The sequence below is a fragment of the Rhinopithecus bieti genome, unplaced genomic scaffold (genome assembly GCF_001698545.2).
Source record: "Rhinopithecus bieti isolate Rb0 unplaced genomic scaffold, ASM169854v2 scaffold_11508, whole genome shotgun sequence".
Taxonomy (NCBI): domain Eukaryota; kingdom Metazoa; phylum Chordata; class Mammalia; order Primates; family Cercopithecidae; genus Rhinopithecus; species Rhinopithecus bieti.
Window position 1 is genome coordinate 1,463,282 of NW_016806932.1, and position 20,528 is coordinate 1,483,809.

General features: G+C 38.6%; 1 protein-coding gene across 1 annotated transcript in view; it reads left to right on the top strand.

The window, feature by feature from the left end:
- Positions 1-7,813, top strand: part of OSTM1 (osteoclastogenesis associated transmembrane protein 1) — a 34,707-nt gene extending 26,894 nt beyond the window's left edge. Inside the window, exons 4-6 of the mRNA XM_017878748.1 lie at positions 1,049-1,216; positions 2,794-2,959; positions 7,370-7,813. Coding sequence (XP_017734237.1) covers positions 1,049-1,216; positions 2,794-2,959; positions 7,370-7,425 — 390 coding nt within the window. The 3' untranslated portion in view covers positions 7,426-7,813. The remainder of the gene's footprint in view (positions 1-1,048; positions 1,217-2,793; positions 2,960-7,369) is intronic.
- The last annotated feature ends 12,715 nt before the right edge of the window (positions 7,814-20,528 follow it).

Here is a 20,528-nt window from a genome sequence, read left to right on the forward strand (position 1 = left end):
ATCCCTGTCTTGTGCCAGTTTTCAAAGGGAATGCTTCCAGTTTTTGCCCATTCAGTATTATATTGGCTGTGGGTTTGTCATAAATAGCTCTTATTATCATCCTGATACCAAAGCCTGGCAGAGACACAACAAAAAAAGAGAATTTTAGACCAATATCCCTGATGCAAAAATCCTCAATAAAATACTGGCAAGCCGAATCCAGCAGCACATCAAAAAGCTTATCCAGCATGATCAAGTGGGCTTCATCCCTGGGATGCAAGGCTGGTTTAATATACACAAATCAATAAACGTAATCCAGCATATAAACAGAACCAAAGACAAAACCACATGATTATCTCAATAGATGCAGAAAAGGCCTTTGACAAAATTCAACAGCCCTTCATGCTAAAAACTCTCAATAAATTTGGTATTACTAGCATAATATTTTATGTACCTCTACTCTCCTCATTTTAGGTTATACAATTCTTTGGTATTTGGCCCTTTTTGTTGACTAGAAAGGCCTGGATTATGAGCCTTGTGATGAGAGAATTGAGTAGGGATGCAGTTTTGGTGCCTTTTCCCTTTCCATTTAAAAAGTCCTGTCTCAGCAAGATAAACTATGGTGTTGAAGTCAGCATAGGCAGGAACCTATTTTATTTATTCAGTGAGAGTAGGATAGATAACTGCAGGTTTATAATGAGATAATTTAGGAAATTTTGTATTTAGTTACTAGTAATTTGGCATATGAATTATTGTTATCTTCAGTTAACATTAGCTAATGCAGCAGTTTTCAAAATTTAGAGGCACCTAGAAAGTTCCAAACAGTTTGCCATCTGCTTTACATACCAGATCTCTAATCCTTTGGACTTATAATACAGGTAGAGGTCGTTTTATTTTATAGATGATAAAACTGAGACTCAGAGTGATTTAGTAACCTACCCAACATCACAGCTTAGCACTTTAACATACCATATTGTTTCCCGTCTTCTAGAAAGGCAAATAGCTTACATTAAAGAGATATTGTGTATAATGTTTATTGTATATATTACATGTGCCTTTGTCATTTTAGGGGAATGCACATAGTCTTTTACAGACAAAAAATTATTCAGAAGTATGCAAAAACTGTCGTGAAGCATACAAAACTCTGAGTAGTCTGTACAGTGAAATGCAAAAAATGAATGAACTTGAGAATAAGGCTGAACCTGGAACACATTTATGCATTGACGTGGAAGATGCAGTAAGTACTTTGCTTCTGATGTGATACATATCTTAGAGTGTTATTGAATGTACCTTCAGTGTGATTATTCTTTTTGGAGATGCGGTGGAATCTGCATATTCTGTCTTCAACCAAAAATAACTAGTTATAAAGTAGTAAAGTTTTAGAATATCTGGTCTGTTAAACCAAAATGGATATTTCCCTAGTAGTCTCATGGGTAGGATAAAAATAAAATAAAACAGAAATTAATTAGGCACTTCATAAGTTGAGTTGATGATTTGGTACATTTAATCTTTTTAAATTTGAAAATATGTGCCATTTGCAGAGGTGTAGGTATTGTTATATGTTTATATTTCAGTTTCTTGTGCACTTATTGCTAATTTAAGAAGTTTCTGGGTGGGGCGTGGTGACTCACACCTGTAATCCTAGCACTTTGGGAGGCCGAGGCGGGCAGATCACGAGGTCAGGAGTTCAAGACCAGCCTGACCAACATGGTGAAGCCCCCATCTCTACTGAAAATACAAAAATTAGCCAGGCATAGTGGCACACGCCTATTATCCCAACTACTCAGGAGGCTGAGGCAGGAAAATCGCTTGAACCCTGGAGGCAGAGGTTGCAGTGAGCAGAGATTGCACCACCGCACTCCAGCCTGGGCAACAAAGCGAGACTCCGTCTCAAAAAAAAAAGATGTTTCTGGATTTCACTACCTGTTTTAGAAGCCATTCCTCAATAACTTCCTATTCCATTGTTTTATTTTCTTATATCTGTTACCGTCTGAAAATATTTGTTTATAGTCTGTCTTCCTCACTAAAATATAAGCCACATGAGGACAAGGACTTAGGCTTTTTTTGTTCACCATTCAGTATTTAGGACAGTCTAGCATATAATGGGCTTAATAAACAAATTGAATGGTCAAAAAAATTTTTTTTTCTCCGTTTTATAGCCTGCCTTTACATAGGGTGCCACTAGATGGCAATCATGCCTTTTTAGGCACTATGATGCCTGAGTATTGGGACATCAGAGGAAACAGAAATTATTGGCTCAAAGTGGAGAACTTGAGGTCAAAATTAATGAGCGTAAGAATTGAGAACGAGTGTGAATTATCATAGCAGCTCAGAGGGAACTATAAGGACCAATAATATTCGAGATGGTTAAAAAGCACTTAAAATGAAATGTACAGTGTGGATTTTGTTTGTTTTACTGCTCCCTTCCTATTGCCTAAAAACAGTACCTGGTTTCTAGTAGGCTCTCAATAAATAATAAATATTTTGTAAATGAATAAAACATGGCCTAACTATATTCCTCTTCATACAAGTTCTCTGTTTGAATGTACAAATGGTTGACATTCTAGAATACTGTGGTCAGTGTTATGGACTTAGAATATGAAATTTCTGTATGGATATAAATTTATACAATGACTGATTGTGAACCAGGTTTTTTTCGTGGCAGAAGAAGTTGTCCTCAACTATCAGTAGATTTTTAGAGGTATGTATTTAGTCTAAATTCTAGGTTCCTGTTTAGTTATTAGCAAAATAATTATAAGAAATTGAAGACAAGTTAAATATAAAATAGAATGATATTGTTTGTTCTTGTTCCAGATGAACATCACCCGAAAACTTTGGAGTCGAACTTTCAACTGTTCAGTCCCTTGCAGTGACACAGTGCCTGTAATTGCTGTTTCTGTGTTCATTCTCTTTCTACCTGTCGTCTTCTACCTTAGTAGTTTTCTTCACTCAGAACAAAAGAAACGCAAACTCATTCTGCGTAAGTTTTTTACAGTTATTTATTTTATAGATAAAAGCCTGTATTTTAAAAACTTAGACCTGTTTTAGAAATGATAGCTACTCTGAGAACTCAAAGTGGATTAGCCTAAAAGGACTCTCTGCTTTAAATTTTACAGTCATGCTTACTGTGAAAAAGATCTGTGAAAATTTTATAAGTGTAGACAATATAAAGTTAAAACAGGGCCGGGCGCAGTGGCTCACGCCTGTAATCCCAGCACTTCGGACACTTTGGGAGGCTGAGGAGGGTGGATCACGAGGTCAGGAGATCAAGACCTGGCTAACACAGTGAAACCCCATCTCTACTAAAAATACAAAAAATTAGCCGGGTGTGGTGGCACATGCCTGTAGTTCCAGCTACTCAGCAGGCTGAGGGGAGAGAATCACTTGAACTTGGGAGGCGGAGGTTGAAGTGAAACGAGATCGCGCCACTGCACTCTAGCCTGGGGAGCAGAGTGAGAATGTCTCAAAAAAAAAAGTTAAAACACAGTGTCTTTCAGATGATTAAATTGAAAATGCTAGATTACCCCTGGAATAAGGTTGGCAACAACAGAAGAATAGCAACAGAGGCTTTGCACTCCTGACATGGCAATAGCAGGGAGATACAGCTCTTAGATCCACTGGAGTCGTGGGTCTTAGAACCACCTAAAAGTGTGGCAGGCAGGAAGAAACTATAGCTAACATACAGGCAGTTTGTGAACAAATTGGAATCGTAATTCCAAGGAGATTACTTGACATAATAGTATATGCTCAATACATATTCATTCCCTTTCTTTCTCCCTATGAAATAGACCAGAGCAAAAGAAGCACTAACTAGAGATCCCATCCAGCTAAAGAAGAGTGGCTTCTAAGTCACGTGGGTTTCTTGTTTATTATCAGAATGAAAGTATGGGCTTATGCTTTAACAATTTTAGTTTTTAAAAAAGTGAACTGTTTAGGGAAAAAAGTTAACTTTCTTTTCTCTCAAATACTGTTTGTAGTCTAGGAATGTATGATATAAAAATTCTTTTCCCCGTAAATTTCGATCACTGCTTCATCTAACTTTGCTTCTAATATATCTAACTTTTAAAAAAAGGTTACCTGTAGATGAGTTTGAACTGAATTTGTAATGTTTCATCACTCTAAAATGCTACTAGAGGGGAGAGTCTTTGTCACGGGTGTATTTAGTAAAGCTTTTTGAAGGCTGCCAGCATTCTGTAAATATGTAGTAGCTCAGGTCCTTGAAGTACTTATTCAGAATAACAGCAAAATATTGTGGGCACCTCACCATTGAGAAACTATTTTTCAGAGCTTGGTATACTTTTAAAGTTTAACATCTTATATCTTATTTGCCTTGCAAACCTATTTAACTTTATGGAAAGTATTTACTACTTCTGATCAGGATTTTTTGTTTGTCGTCACAGTAAAAGTCACTACCAGTGTCACTATTTGCTATGGAAGCCACAAACCTTATAGTCATTTCTTACTTCTTTTCTTTCTTTCATTTTTCCATTCCCACATTCCCCTCCTCATCCCCTTTTAATTCATTAGCAAGTATGCTGCCAGTCCTACTTAGTTAGTCTTCTGTCTCCCCCCACTGGTAAACCAAGCCATCTTCATCTCTCTCTTATTTATTTATTTATTTATTTATTTATTTTTGAGACAGAGTCTCACTCTCTCACCCAGGCTGGAGTGCAGTGGCATGATCTCGGCTCACTGCAACCCCACCTCCTGGTTTCAAGCTATTCTCCTGCCCCATTCTCCTGAGTAGCTGGGAGTACAGGCACATGATACCACGCCCAGCTAATTTTTGTATTTTTAGTAGAGACGGGGTTTCAACATATTGGCCAGGCTGGTGTCAAACTCCTGACCTTGTGATCTGCTCACCTTGGCCTCCCAAAGTGCTGGGACTACAGGCGTGAGCCACCGCGCCTGGCCCTTCATCTCTTACCTGTACTAATGCAAGAGCCTCTTAACTGGTATCCCTCCTTCCATTTCTTGATCTACTAAAATCCATATGCCATATAGTGGCTAAAATAATTTTTTAAACACAAATTCACCATGTTTCTGTACTACTTGGAGCCCTTAATGTGTTCCCATTGTACCTAGAATAAATCCAAACTTACTTTCCAGGGTCTGCTCTCCAAGCTGTACATGACCTGCCCCATAGCCACCTTTTTAAACTCGTCACATCCATTCTCCTCATTGCTCATGGTGCTGTGGACAGTCTGGTTCCTTTCTGTTCTTCTCTGCTACCAAGCTCATTCACACTGCCGCTTTTCCAAGGCCCGTGCCTCTTTCCTTACCTGGCTTCTTGCAAGCCAGGTCTTAGCTCTAAAGTTACTTGCTCAAAGAGACCTTTTATGACTCCCCAGTCTAAGAGTACACCCCTCCATTCATTTTTCTGTGCCGTCTTTCTTTAATGGCACTTAATCACTTAAGCTAATTTTAATTAAATAATTGGTTATTTAAATCATCTTCTTCATTTATTCTCTATTTGTTTGTCTCCCCTGCCTGGAGGGAGCAGCTGACTGTATTAGAGGTGTTGAAATTCACCATTAGATGATCCCTGGGGTAGAATTTTAAAGGATGTGGGGATTTATCAGGTAGGGAATATAAAGGCAAGTAAGTTGTAGGTGTATGTACTCATTCGTATTTAACTTGGCCAGTTTATTAAGTCATTTGAAATTTAGTCAGAAGCTAGATCACTTCTAGTAGTTTTTAACAAAGTAATTCTCAAAAACCCAAACTATTGATTTGGTTTGCCTCCCAAATCTGCTGAAGGCTTAAGAAGTAGATTTTGGTTTAGGTCAATGTTTTTAGTTTAAGTTTTCCCTTTAGTTTAAGCTGAAGCAGTACACTGGTCCAGGAAGTCATGTTGTCATTTTCCACTTACAGTGGTGGACAGGGGGACCCTGATGGAAACCAGAGACACTGGTAGGCCGGGCGCAGTGGCTCACGCCTGTAATCCCAACACTTTGGGAGGCCAAGGTGGGCAGATCACGAGGTCAGGAGATCGAGACCATTCTGGCTAACATGGTGAAACCCCGTCTCTACTAAAATACAAAAAAAAAAAAAAATTAGCTGGGCGTGGTGGCGGGTGCCTGTAGTCCCAGCTATTCGGGAAGCTGAGGCAGGAGAATGGCGTGAACCCGGGAGGCGGAGCTTGCAGTGAGCTGAGATCGAGCCACTGCACTCCAGCCTGGGCGACAGAGACGAGACTCTGTCTAAAAATAAAAAAATAAAAAGTAAAAAATGAAAATAAAATAAAATAAAATAAGCAGAAACACTGGTTCTCATCCTTGGCTACATATCGGAATTATTGCAGAGCTTTAAAAAAAAGTACAGGTACTAGGGTCTCATTACAGAGCTTCTAAATCATAGCCCCTACCCAAGTTTTGTGAAGCTCTGAAGTAGGGACACTCTTAGTTACTCAGTATAAATGCTCTCACTGTGGGCATGATTGTTTTTCATTTCTAGAACATGAGAAACATTCGTGTTTAACTGTAAGTACAAAACATATTACCAAGCCAAATAGCCATGATTTGTTTTATTAACCCTAATGACTCAGTCTCATTAGCATCAAATCAGAATTGATGGTAATGTATTTTGTTAGCTGCCATATGTGTTTGTGTGTGTATATAACATAAAACTCACTTTTCTTTGAGCATCTTTAAAGATTTTTTTTCATAATGCAGGATTCCATAATAATATACAACTCACTTTTCTTTGAGGGTCATTAAAATTTTTTTTTTTTTCCATTACAGAGTTCTTTCACTGAATTTTTTTTCACCTGAAAATAGAAGCAGTTGTATTTCTTTATTTTCAATATATATACCTTTCCTTTTCTTTCTCTTGCCTTGTTGCACTGGTGATAAATTAGTGGCATGATGTCGAGCAAGACCAGGTATTTTTGTCTTATTCTAGATCTTAGGGGGAACAATCATTCAGTCTTTCACAATTAAGCATAATGATTGCTATAGAATCTTTGTATATGCTCTTTATCAGGTTGAAGAAGTTTTCACTGAATTCTTTTAAGAGAAATTTAGATTTGGATTTCTAACTTAGACTTTTAGATGTATAATTTTGTTTTTCTACCTTATAGCGCTTTCATTGTCTAAGTATATTTATTTCACCTACATTACATATTTAAGATTGTGATGTTCAAGAAGATATAAATAATGTTGTTTTATTTGGTACTGCTTCTAGCAAAGTCGTGCAATTTCTAACAAAGTTATGTTTTTTGAGGTTGGTAGAAAAAAGTTTTAATTAGATTTTAATTCTTATAAGGCTGGAACTGTTAGGATTCAAACATAGAATTGATAGACAAATACTGTAGTTTACATAAAAATAGTAAATAATTATGTTTGATAATTAAATTTAAGTTAAAATACAATTCTTTTGATTTGTCTAGCCAAACGTCTCAAGTCCAGTACCAGTTTTGCAAACATTCAAGAAAATTCAAACTGAGACCTACAAAATGGAGAGTTGACATATCACGTGAATGAATGGTGGAAGACACAACTTGGTTTCAGAAAGAAGATAAACTGTGATTTGATAAGTCAAGTTCTTAAGAAATACAAGGACTTCAGATCCATTTTAAATAAGAATTTTCCATTTTCTTTCCTTTTCCACTTCTTTCTAACAGATTTGGATATTTTTAATTTCCAGGTGTAGCAATGTTATCTATTTTAATGTGTATTTGTAACAATAACAGAAGATGCAAGAACAATCATTATTTTATTTTATAGGCATTTTATCACTATTCTAGACTTCTGGTATTAATAAGAATAACATAAGTATCTCAAGTAGAAACATCAAGTAGAAACATTTTTGAAAACTACATTTAAAAATTAATTGGGTTTGGCCAGGGCGCAGTGGCTCAGCCTGTAATCCCAGCACTTTGGGGGGGGGGGAAAAAAAAGGCCAAGACGGGCGGATCAACGAGGTCAGGAGATTGAGACCATCCCCTGGCTAACACGGTGAAAACCCTGTCTCTACTAAAAATAAAAAAAACTAGCCGGGCGGGTGGCGGGCGCCTGTAGTCCCAGCTACTCGGAGGCTGAGGGGGCAAGGAGAATGGCATGAACCCGGGAGGCAAGCTTGCAGTGAGTCTGAGATGCCGGCCACCGCACTCCAGCCTGGGCAACAGAGCATGACTCCGTCTCAAAAATAAATAAATAAATAATAAATAAATAAATAATATAAATAAAAATTAATTGGTTACAGCAAATACTTTGAAAAAGAAACGTACTTGTCAGGAAGTAGCACGCCCAAAGATTAATTACTCCCCATTGCAGTATTATTATTATATATGTAGTTAACATGTTGTACATCACAATAATATATAATTCAGTCTCTAGTTTCCCTAGAGTCATTTTTGAAACCACTGATTCCAGACCTCCCTAACAATTTTTAGAAGTAGTAAGCCACATTACATTTATCTTTGTAAAAAGATTTATGGTAGCTGGTTTCTTACTTGACTTTTATAAATAGTATTTTACATCTTATTTTTTGCCTTTATTTCATAACTAATTTAAAAATCACTGGATTGCTTTATTATATTCAGGGCAATATGGATTATTTTTATACCAAGGATTTGCATCGTGAATTACATTAAGTTATTTGGCAATTTATAATTTATTACTACTTTAAATCAAATGTAGCATTATCATACTATATTTAAATTGTCATTTTTTTAAAGGAATATTTTCCTCTTGAGATATGTAGAGGATTTGGGAGCAGAGAGAAAGGAGGGGTAAAACCAGCTTAAGGTTCAGCAAGCAGACAGGGACCTGAGAGGATGCTCACTATAAGACTGTTGGACAGTGGTGTGTATTGAGGGCGTGAATTGGAATGATAGTCTCATACAGAAAGCAGTGAGATTAAGATGATCCTTATTTTTTCTAAATTTTTCAATCAGATGAAAGTGATACGATTGAAATGAAATCACATATTTCATGCTCAGAAATTCTATTTTGGTATGTTTGTATTAGACTTTAAAAAAAAAACCTTCATTTCAGAATTGTTCACAATTTTATTTCTTAGGTTTTAGAGTTCAGGATTTCATTTATTAATTTCTTCTTGCTTTTTTGGTGGAAATAGGCTTTGTTGTAAACATTAAGAATATAATATCTCCTCTATATAGAAACAAGAGTTTTGTTAAATAATAAGAGAATTTGAATCCCTTCCTATAGTATAAAATGCTCTATAGGGAGATGAAGTGTTTCTTTTTTCTTTTATGTTTACCATATATGTGGAGCGAAAGATAAGGCTCTTGGATGTGTAACATACTCAAAAGCTGTTATACTTTCTCTGATGTGCTGTGATCCACTGAAAATGTGCTGGAGTTTGTTCTGCTGTCACTGTTCATGCTGCTGGAACTTAGCACTGTCTTGATTTGAAGCATATGATTGAGAGCCATTGGAAGCAATCTTCATTAATGCAGATAAGTAGTGACTTTTTGAGCACCTTTCAGTATTACGTATTTGTAAAAGCCATTGTTTTTGGATATAAAGCTAATAAGCACTTTAAAAAGGAAAAGGCAGCCTTTACTATTTTTTCTGGTTGAGTCGTTGCTCCTTAGACATAGCATCAGCAATAGATTTCAAAGATAAGTATTAAGCGCTACCCTAAAGTATGTACATTTTCATTTTGTCATATTGAAAAATTATTTGCATAGTTCTGAATGCTGAGAGGCAGCTTATATGTATTCAGAAGAATATCTTTAAGTGTTTTTTTGACGCATTAAAATAAAGGAAATAAAATAAGGAAGTTGTAAGCTGTATTTGGATTTTAAATACATTTTAAATTTTCAGATGTAGTTTAACATCACATTGCAGTTTTTCAGGTGTTGAGTTTGGATGCCTACTTTTACGAGTACCATCAGCTGGACACAGTGTCTCACACCTGTAATCTCAGCACTTTGGGAGGCTGAGGCAGATCGCTTGAGCTCATGAGTTCAAGACCAGCCTGGGCAACATGGCGAAACCCTGTCTCTACAAAAAATGCAAAAATTAGCTGGGTATGGTGGTGAGTGCCTGTAGTCCCAACTACTTGGGAGGCTGAGATGGGAGGATGTCTTGAGCCCGGGAAGCAGAGGTTGCAATGAGCCGAGATCATACCACTGCACTCCAACCCGGGCAAAAAAGCCAGAGCTTGTCCAAAAAAAAAAAAAAAAAAAAAAAGTACCATCTATCTTAAATTTTGCTGCAAATAAAAATGTACTTTGGATTATTTATTTATTGTTGAACTTGAGAGAGAGAAATAACATCAGATATATTTTTTATTTTTTTGATAATTAATTTTTTTTTTTTTTTTTTTAGAGACAGTGTCTTACTGTGTTGCCCAAGCTGGCCTTGAACTCCTGAGTTCAAGTGACCCTCCTGCCTCAGCCTCCCAAAGTGCTGGGATTACAAGCATAAGCCACCACCCCTGGCTGAACATCAGATATTTTAAAGTGTAGCCCAGAGTCTAGCTGGTAAATGTTACTTATATTGGGACTAGTATTTTGTAATGTTTCTGGGATATGCTTCCTGTAAAATGAAATGTTTTCCTGGAACAAAACTAGTTAGGATTGCATTCCTGGCCAAAGACATGACATCATATAAGTAATAGACATCACCAGCAGTGAATTTTGAAAAGCAAAAAATACTATTAACCTATATAACCATTTAAAATGGAAAAAATTATATTCCAGGTACCTCTATTTTCTGAACTAGAAGAAACCTTAGAGGCCATCTGATCATAGAGTCCCAGAACTGGATGGATCCCTAGAGACTACCTAATCTGACTTTCTGTCCACTGCATGGATTCCTCTAAAAAGTGTGTCACTTATTTCCCTACCTTATTAACTAAAGAAGCAGAACATCATAGAGCTCTTTATTTATAACAGGCATTCCTTGATAATCAACTTTAAAATGGAGACTTGAGATGCTTAAATACTGTACTACTGTGCTTATTTTATAAAGATTTCATAAAATGATACGGTTATTTTAAAAGGGCTTTGGCTTATGCTGAATTATATATGTGCACCAAAATGTTACAACTCTACTAAATTTCCTTGTTCTAAACTATTATATTAGCTATAATAAATATTAGTCATACATGTAACATGTTTAATGACCAATACTTTCTTTGTCTCCTTGGAATTAAAGAGGGCTTTTAAAAGATAATTTGACTGATCCATGCTTCTTATAGTGTGGAGCTTTTCAATAATGATTTTAAAATATGTTTTTCTTGTGATCAACAGGTATGTTTAAAAACATGCTGGGTGCAGTGACTCAGACCTGTAATCCCAGCACTTTGAGAGGCTGAGGCGGGAGGATCACTTGAGCCCATGAGTTTGACACTAGCCGGGGAAATATAGTGAGAACTTGTCTATAAGAAATTAAAAAACTAGCTGAGCATCATGGTGTGTCCCTGTAGTCCCAGCTACTCAGGAGGCTGAGGTGGGAGGATCACTTGAATCTAGGAGGCAGAGCTTGCAGTGAGTCAAGATTGTGCCACTATACTCTAGGCTGTGTTACAGAACAAGACGCTGTCTTAAAAAAAAAAAAAAAAAAAAAAAAAAAAAAAAAAAAAATTCATCTGAGTACCCCAATGCAATCAAAACATTTCAAAGCTTTAAAATGAATGATGTTGGGTACAGTGACTCCTGCCTGTAATCCCAACACTTTGGGAGGCTGAGGCAGGGTGATCACTTGAGGCCAGGAGTTCAAGATCAACCTGGGCAACAAAGTGAGACCCCCATCTCATATTTTGAAAATTAAAAAGTTAAAAGTAAAAAAGAAAAAAAAAACTAAAATGATAGGCTCATTTTAGCTAGAAATTGTGGTAATTCCTCCATTGTCTTAAATGCTCAGGATCATGTCTGAAAGATTTGCCCAATAGCATTGGAAGTGGAAAATAATTCAATTGTAATTTCTCAGAATAATTGTATACAACTAGAGTAAAGATAGGCAGAATGAAAATTATTAGTTGCTTGTCCTGTTTTGACTTCTGAAACAGAAGAGTGGTCACACAAAGGTAAGAGAAGGGCCGGGTGCAGTAGGTCACGCCTGTAATCCCAACACTTTAGGAGGCTGAGGCTGGCGGATCATTTGAGGTCAGAAGTTTGAGACCATCTTGGCCACATGGTGAAACCCCATCTCTACTAAAAATTAGCCAGGCATGGTGGTGCATGCCTGTAATCCCAGATACTCAGGAGGCTGAGGCAGGAGAATCACAGGAGGCGGAGTTTGCAGTGAGCCGAGATGGCACTACTGCACTCCAGCAAAAAATAAAAAGAAGGGAGGAAAAAGCTACTGTCACTGTATTGGGTATCTTTAGAGGCAGTGGCCCACAGAAGAAAGCTTTGCAGCCATCCTTCTTTCCAGAGAGGATCAGCTATTTCTTCCTTTTCCTCTCTCTCCTACTAGTACCTCATTTTCTACATTGATTTGTAGTGCTATTGCCAGTAACGTAATAGGAGCTGAGCTACAAAGGGCTTGGTTGGCCTTGGCTTTTTGAAACCCTCTTTACATCTTGGCTGTCCTCCATTAAATAAGGCACAATGTTTATTTGTATAACCTAGAGACTCTGAGCAGTCAAAATCCAACACCCACCCACCTCCCTCGCCACCCCATGCTCATGTTCTCTCTTACTGTGACAACTAGCATAAGGATAGCATAAAGAAGGTAAGTAAGCAAGTAGAATCTCTAGATTGAATTTCCACTACCCCCAGTCTTGACTCCATCCTGTGATTCCTGAATGTATATGAGGGAACTAGAGGTAGCAGTCTACACAGAAAAGGGAAGTTGGGAGTCACTTGTCTTGAAGAGTGTATGTGTAGAAATTGTAAAATTAGATTGTATATTTTTAAGCTTTTGGGAAATGATGGAGATTATGGAAAGGATTGAAGTTCTGCTTGACCTTGCACTGCTTGGCACATTGGCCCACCATCCATTCAGGACTTACCCCTTGCTTCAACTCAATATCTCAAACAGGAGCACATGGGTGTTTGGCTACTTCAGTTCCTCCTGGGTCTGTGACCTCTGCATTAGCAGATTATTTGTTCACCTTCTTCTTCCTGTCTCCTGATATCACAATAGATGAAATCATAGGAACTATCCTTTGTAGTTTGGCTAGTGTCACAATCTGTACCATTCATTCTATGTCTTTGAGACATTGGGGGATAGTTACTTAGGTGGGCACTGCAATTATGCAATTTTGCTTGTAACCAACTCCACTGTGCTGAAAGTTATTTAGAGAATGTAGTCTCTGATGTGGTCTGGCTCTGAAAAACCCATTTTAGGTTTGGGGACCTTGCTTATTGATGGCCTGATTTCAAGAGGCATACCCATGTCATTCTGGCTCTCAGGTGCACCCCAGCACCTTGCATCTAAGCCCTATCATTTACTCTTGTTCCCACAGTACCACCATCTTCTTCTCAACTCTAGCCCTGATTAGCCTCACTAACACCAAGATTTCAAGTGACCTGATAGGATTGTGGTAAAGTCTAAGTTTTCTAATATTTTAAAGAAATTACTCCATTGCCTCCTGGCTTGCAAAGTTTTTGTTGAGAATACTGCTGTAATTCTAAATTTTGGTCATCTATTCATAATTTTTTTTTTCTTGTTGCCTTCTAGATATCCTTTTTTAAAATTTTCAACAGTTAAACTGTGATGTGTCTTTTTTTGATACAAGATTGATTCTGTTGCGCTGGCTGGAGTGCAGTGGTGTGACCTCAGCTCTCTGTGACCTCTGCCTCCTGGGCTCAAGCAATCCTCTCACCTTAGTCCCCTAAGTACCTATAATTACATGCATGTGCCACCATACCCAGCTTTTTTTCTTTTCTTTTCTTTTTCTTTCTTTTTTTTTTTCTTTTTGTAGAGCTGAGGTTTCACCATGTTGCCAGGCTGGTCTGGAACAACTGTGATCAAACAATCCTCTCACCTTGGCTTCCCAAAGTGTTGGGATTACAAGCATAAACCACTGCGCCCAGCCTCTGGGTATGTTTTTCTTTGTATTTCTTTTGCTTGAGATTCTCCAAGCCTCTTGGGATCTGTTTGTTGTTTTTTATTAATTTTAGAAAATTTGCAACCATTATATGATCAAATGTTCTTCTGAGACTGCAATTAGATTTATGTTAGGCCATTTGATATTGTCCCATGGCTCTGTTGGATGTGCTGTTTTATTTTATACACTCTATTTTTCTTTGTGTTTCAATTTGGATTATTTCTGTTAATCTATTTCAGGCTTACTGATTCTCTCTTGTGCTGTGTTTAGTCCACCGATAAGCCTGTTGAAGAGATTCTTTATCTCTTAATATCATATTTTTATTTCTAGCATTTTTATTTAACTCTTTTTTTGCAGCTTCCATCTCTCTGCTGAAATTCCCAATCTATTTATGCATGGTGTCTATCCATTCCACTAGGTCCTTTAGCATTTTAATCATAGTTGTTTTAAAGTTTCTATCTGATAATGTCAGTATCTGGGTCATCTCTGGATCTGGTTCTGTTGACTACTTTATCTCTTGATAATGGATCATTTTTTTCTTGCTTTTTAAAATGTCTTACAATTGTTGATTAAATGTCAGATGTTGCATGTTAAAGAACAGTAGAAACTGAGGTAACTAGTATTTATATCTGGAAATGGGCACAGCCTTCCTTCTATTAGGCCATTAGTGTTGGGGGAGAGGGCAAATAACTCTAATAAATAGATCTGGGTTTGAGTTTGTTGCTGCTATAGTTACTTTCAGTATATCACAGATTTCAAATTCTTCAGTGGTGGACTGCTGCTGCCGTGGGCTTAGTGTGTGGCCTAGAGTGCCAGAGTTTTTCTCAGTGTTCCTGCTCCACCTTCAGCTTTTAGCAGACTCTGCACACTTATATCATCAGTGATATCTCTTTCTCTCTGCTCGTGTCCCTCCTCAGCTGTAGAAATCTATTGCTTACTACTTTGTGCAAGGCTTATGGTTGGGGCAGGAGGTGGTTCTCCTCCTCCGGCCTCTGTCTCATGCAAGCCATTGGTGTGTGAGCTTCAGGGCTGGGTACCCTTTCTCCGTGGCTCTCAGACCCTGCTTTGTAATTGTGGTAGTCTTAGGTGAGAGTGAGTTTCCTGTCCCTCTCTCACTGGTGGCAAACCTCTGCTTTGTATCAGTGCGGGATCATGGTCACAAGTGAGTTTCCTTGCCCTGTCCAACAGCAGATGGCTTTTGCTTCAACTCTTCCCTGCCTACAGCCAAGTTCGTTGGCTGAAACCAGGGGATAGGAGGTTTTGTATCACTTCCCTGGTGGCAGATGGCTTTTTCTTTATATAAGAGAAGGACCTGGGTTTCATCTCTCTCTCACAGTGGTAGCTGGTTGTCACCTGCATGCCTGTGTCACCAAAAGGAGTCTCTTTCAGTTCTCCTGCTCTGCCCCTAGTTTTTCTTATGAACACCCAGTGAAGGCTATGAAAAAGAGCCAGTAACTGGGGCTAAACTCTCCTTGTGTCTGTGGCTCTCGGGGATTCTAAGCTGTCACACTAGCCCACATTTGCTTTTTAAGCATTTGTTAAAATTTCAGTTTTCTTTTCTTTTTTTTTTTTTTTTTTAATTTGCTGCTATCTTTCATCCTGTACTCTGCCCAAGGCAAAGTAGTTTGTGAGAGCAATGCTTCTTGGCTTTCTCTATCCTAAGTGGAAATGGAACTTATTGATTGCTTTTTTTGTTGTCAAGTTTTACTTGACAGAAAATTGCTCTGAAATGTGTTTAATAGGTTTGAAGAGATAAAACAAGAAACAAGATTAATAATTATGGAAACCATAAAAAGAACAAAATCCCAAACAAAGAAAAATAGTAGTTGAAATTAAGAACTAAATGGAAAGGTTTTATAGCAAATAAGACATAGTTGAAGATATAATTAAAAATATATTAGAAGAACATTTCCAGAAGGAAACATGGAGTGAGAAAAGGTCATAAGTACAGACAAGGGGGATAAGAGATATAGGGGATACAGTGAGAAGATTTAATATAAATGTATTTAGAGTCCCTGAAAAGCAGAGAACAGAGACAATGTGAGAGAAGCAACTTTTTTTTTTTTTTTTTTTGAGATAGAGTCTCGCTCTGTCGCCCAGAGTGTAGTGCGGTACTGTGATCTCACCTCACTGCAACCTCCGCCTCGTAGGTTCAAGAGATTCTCCTGCCTCAGCCTCCCGAGCAGCTGGGATTACAGGCATCTACCACCATACCCAGCTAATTTTTTGTATTTTTAGTAGAGACGGGGTTTCATCATGTTGGCCAGACTGGTCTCGAACTCATGACCTCAGGTGATCCATCCACCTCGGTCTCCCACAGTGCTGGGATTATAGGCGTGAGCCACTGCACCCAGCCTAGAAGCAACTTTTGAAAAGATAATAGCTGAGGACTTTCCAAAACTGGTGAAAAGCATTGTCACAGATTAAAAATCCCAAGCAGAATTTAAAATATACAAAAAACCCAGGCACATTCATAGTAATTGATAACCAAAGATAAAATCTTACTAAATAGCTAGAGAAAAAGAGACATCACCATCAAAAGAGCAACCACTAGATTTACTGCTGGATTCTCCAGAGAAACAATGAAAGCCAGAAGACAAATAGAATATTTTCAAAGTGCTGAAAGAAGGTAATTGATTGGTCAGGCGTGGTGGCTCGTGCCTGTAATCCCAGCACTTTGGGAGGCTGAGGCAGGCGGATCACTTGAGATGAGTTCGAGACCAGCCTGGCCAACATGGCGAAACCCCGTCTCTACTAACAATACAAAAATTAGTTGGGCGTGGTAGTGCATGCCAGTAATCCGAGCTACTCAGGAGGCTGAGGCAGGAGAATTGCTTGAACCCAGAAGGCAGAGGTTGCAGTGGGCTGAGATTGCACCACTGCACTCTAGCCTGGTTAACAGAGTGAGAGTCTGCTTCAAAAAAAAAAAAAGAGGGTAACCAATTGTCTAGAATTCCATGCCTAGCAAAAATGGTCTTCAAAATTAAAAGGGAAATAAAGGCATTTCAGGACAAAAATAATTCATCACAAGTAGGACTGCATTAAAAAAACACTAAAGATGTCTTCAGGTAGAAGTAAAATAAACCCAGTTGGAAACTCACAGGTGCAAGAACAGGAAATTAGTGTAAAGGGTAACTATATGGATAAATCTAAATAAATATTGGCTGTACACAATATTGTCATGTGGAGTTAACATATATATATGTATATATACATACATACATAAAGAATAAAATGCACAAGTGACATAAAAATCAAGAGATGGTTTATATTAGGGTTCTCCAGGAAAATACAACCAAGAGAAGAGAGAGATATATGGTATATAAGCCATATTATATATGATAATATATAAGCTACTTTTAATTTAATTTTATTTTTTGAGACAGAGTCTCACTCCTATCGCCCAGGCTGGAGTGCAGTGGCACAATCTCAGCTCACTGCAACCTCCATCTCCTGGGTTTAAGTGATTCTTCTGCTTCAGCCTCCCAAGTAGCTGGGATTACAGGCATGTGCCACCACACCCAGCTAACTTTTGTATTTTTAGTAGAGATGGGATTTCACCATGTTGGCCAGGCTGGTCTCGGACTCCTGACCTCAGGTAATCTGGCTGCCTCAGCCTCCCAAAGTGCTGGGATTACAGGTGTGAGCCATCATGCCTGGCCATAAGCCACTACTTAATAATTAATATGTATGTCATAGGAGATAGATATTTTATATATATTGTACATTTAATATATGTCGTAGGAAATACATAATCTACATATATAACATTCTATATAAGCAATCTACATGTTATATGATCTATATATCATATATTCTCTGTATTATATGTCTCCTATGACATATATTAAATATATATAGCATATAAATGTCTTCTATGACATGCATACATATTGTAAGAAATTGGCTCATGTAATTATGGCACTTGAGACATCCCGAGATGTACATTTGGCAAGCTGGAGCTCCGGGAAAGCTGTCAATGTAGTTCCAATATGAGGGCAGGAGACTAATGCCCCAGCTCAGAAGTCAGGCAGGAGAAGTTTCCTCTTATCAGCCTTTTTATTTTATTCAGGTATTCGATTAATTCGATGAGGTCCACCAACATTGGGGAGGACAATCTACTTTATTCAGTCTACTGATTCTAATGCTAAGCTTATTCAGAAATACCCTCACAAACACACCCAGAATAATGTTTGACCAAATGTCTGGGCACCCTGTGGCCCAGTCAAGTTGACACATAAAATTAACCACCACAATATTCTTGGAGTTCAAATGTTTTAGGTTGTTGCATTATTTGGGAGTGAGATAAAAATTCAAGTAACATTGGATATTAGGATTAATGTTGAAACCTTTAAGGTAACTGCTAAAAAAAAAAAAAGTAAAAGAAGGTGTAACTACCAAACTAATGGGAGGAAGGAGAAATATCAATATAGCAGAAATCAAGAAAAGAGGGAAACAGGAACACAGGACAGGACAAATAGTAACATGATATACTAAACTCAAATATCAGTAAGTAGATGAAATAGAAGAGGGAAAGAAGGAGGGAGGGAGGGAGGAAAGGAAGGAAGTTCCAATTAATTTTACAAAGTCAGCATCATCTTGATGTCAAATCTGATGAACATAGCACAAAAATGAACTAAAAAATCTCACTAAAAAATATTGAGAGTGAAAACAAAACAAAAATATCGAGAGTGGCAGGAAGCAGCCAAATGCCTAGGCAAACAGGGATGGGTCCCCGGTGAAACCCCATCTTTAAGCCCAAAAGCCTGAAACCTGCAGCCCAAAGTGAGAACTTCTATTCCTGTTTGCTCTGTCTCTCTTGATTGGTTCCTTCTGAATAATGTCTTTTTACCAATCCAGTGTTGCCTTTTCCAAAACTACCTATGGCCAACCCCACCCCACCCCACCCCCATCTTGTGCCTATAAAGATCCCAGACTCAGTCAGTAGAAAGGAGAGATGGCCAGACTTTGGGGAAGAGAGGGCCAGATTTTGGGGAAGACTATCTGCTTTTCCCATCCCCTCTCCAGTTCCCCTCTATGCTAAGAGCCATTTCCACTGCTCAATTGAATTTTCCACCCTCACCATCCTTCAAGTGTCCATGCAACCTCATTCTCCTTGGATGCTGGATGGACAAGAGCTCGGGGTCCACGGAGTGTGGGGACCCCAAAAGGCTATCGCACCGGCCCTTTGCCCTTGCTGTCAGAGGGCAGCCACCCCATGTGACGAGACAAGGGGCCAGCTGAGCTGTTAACACACAGCCGTCTGCAGATGGCAGCACTAAGAGAGCACCGTAAAACTCCCCCTGGGGTTTTGGGGTCACAAGCTCCCTCATCTTGGTGGTGCCATGGGCCCTGCACAGAGCTTGCTCCTGCCAGTGCCCAAAGTGGCCAACCAGATCCTACACTCGCTCGCTCACTCCTGATCTGGCCATGAGCCTCACATGGAGCCTGCTCCTGCCGGTGCCCAGAGCAACTGGCCAGATCCCACACTCACGGGCTCATGGCTGGTTTGGCCATGGGCCCCACATGGAGCTTGCTTCTGCTGGTGCCTGGAGTGGCCGCCTGGGTCCTGCACTCACTCGCTCACAGGCTGCCACCCACAAGGGGTTGAATGTGGTGGGCCGAGTAAATGTTCCCTCCTGTTGGGAGTCCAGTGAAGGGGCCAAGAAAAATCCTGCATCAATCTTAAGACAAAATGTCACATACAGTATTTGTGGACTTATCGGTAGGCTAAAAGAATAGTACACTTTGAACAAATTAGAGATTATCCTAGGAATTCAAGTTACTAAGAAATCAGTGTAACTGAGGCGACCTTTAGTTGTATAGCCATCAGGGGTTACCTGTCCTTTTAACACCTATGAATCTCATTGGAGCCCTGAGTCTGCACAACTGAGATTGTCCTTGCAGATACTTAGAAGCTATACAAGTCTGCCCTGGTTGTTGGTTCACCTGAGCTACCATTTCGAGAAAGCTACTTACTCTGAAGGTTACTTCTTGCTATAACCGTATTTCCAGGATGCTACTGCAGAAATTATAAAGAAAATGACTCAGATTTGTCTGTGTTAAAAAAAAAATCAACTAGAAGTAGTATGCAGCATATATGACAGTTCAAAAATCTTAACATGTAAAGTGTTCTAAATTAATGAGACAATTAAAATTAATTTTAATTTATAAAATTAAATTTAAAATAAAATTATTTAGAGGTAAATAAATATCTCATAGAAAAATAAGCAAAGCATGGCGTGGTGGCTCATGCCTGTAATCCCAGCATTTGGGAGGCTGAGGCGGGAGGATTGCTTGAATTCAGGAGTTCAAAACCAGCCTGGGTAACATGGCAAAACCCCATCTCTACAAAAAAATTTTTTGAAAAATTAGCTGGGCATGGTAGTGTGTGCCTGTAGTCCCAGCTACCTGGGAGGCTAAGGTGGGAGGATCGCTTGAGCCCAAGAGGTCAAGGCTGAAGTAAGCCAAGATCATGCCACTGCACTCCAGTCTGGGAGACAGAGCGAGACCTTGTCTCAAAAAAAAAAAAAAAAAAAAAAAAAAAAAAAAAAAAAAAAAAAAATCAACCAAAA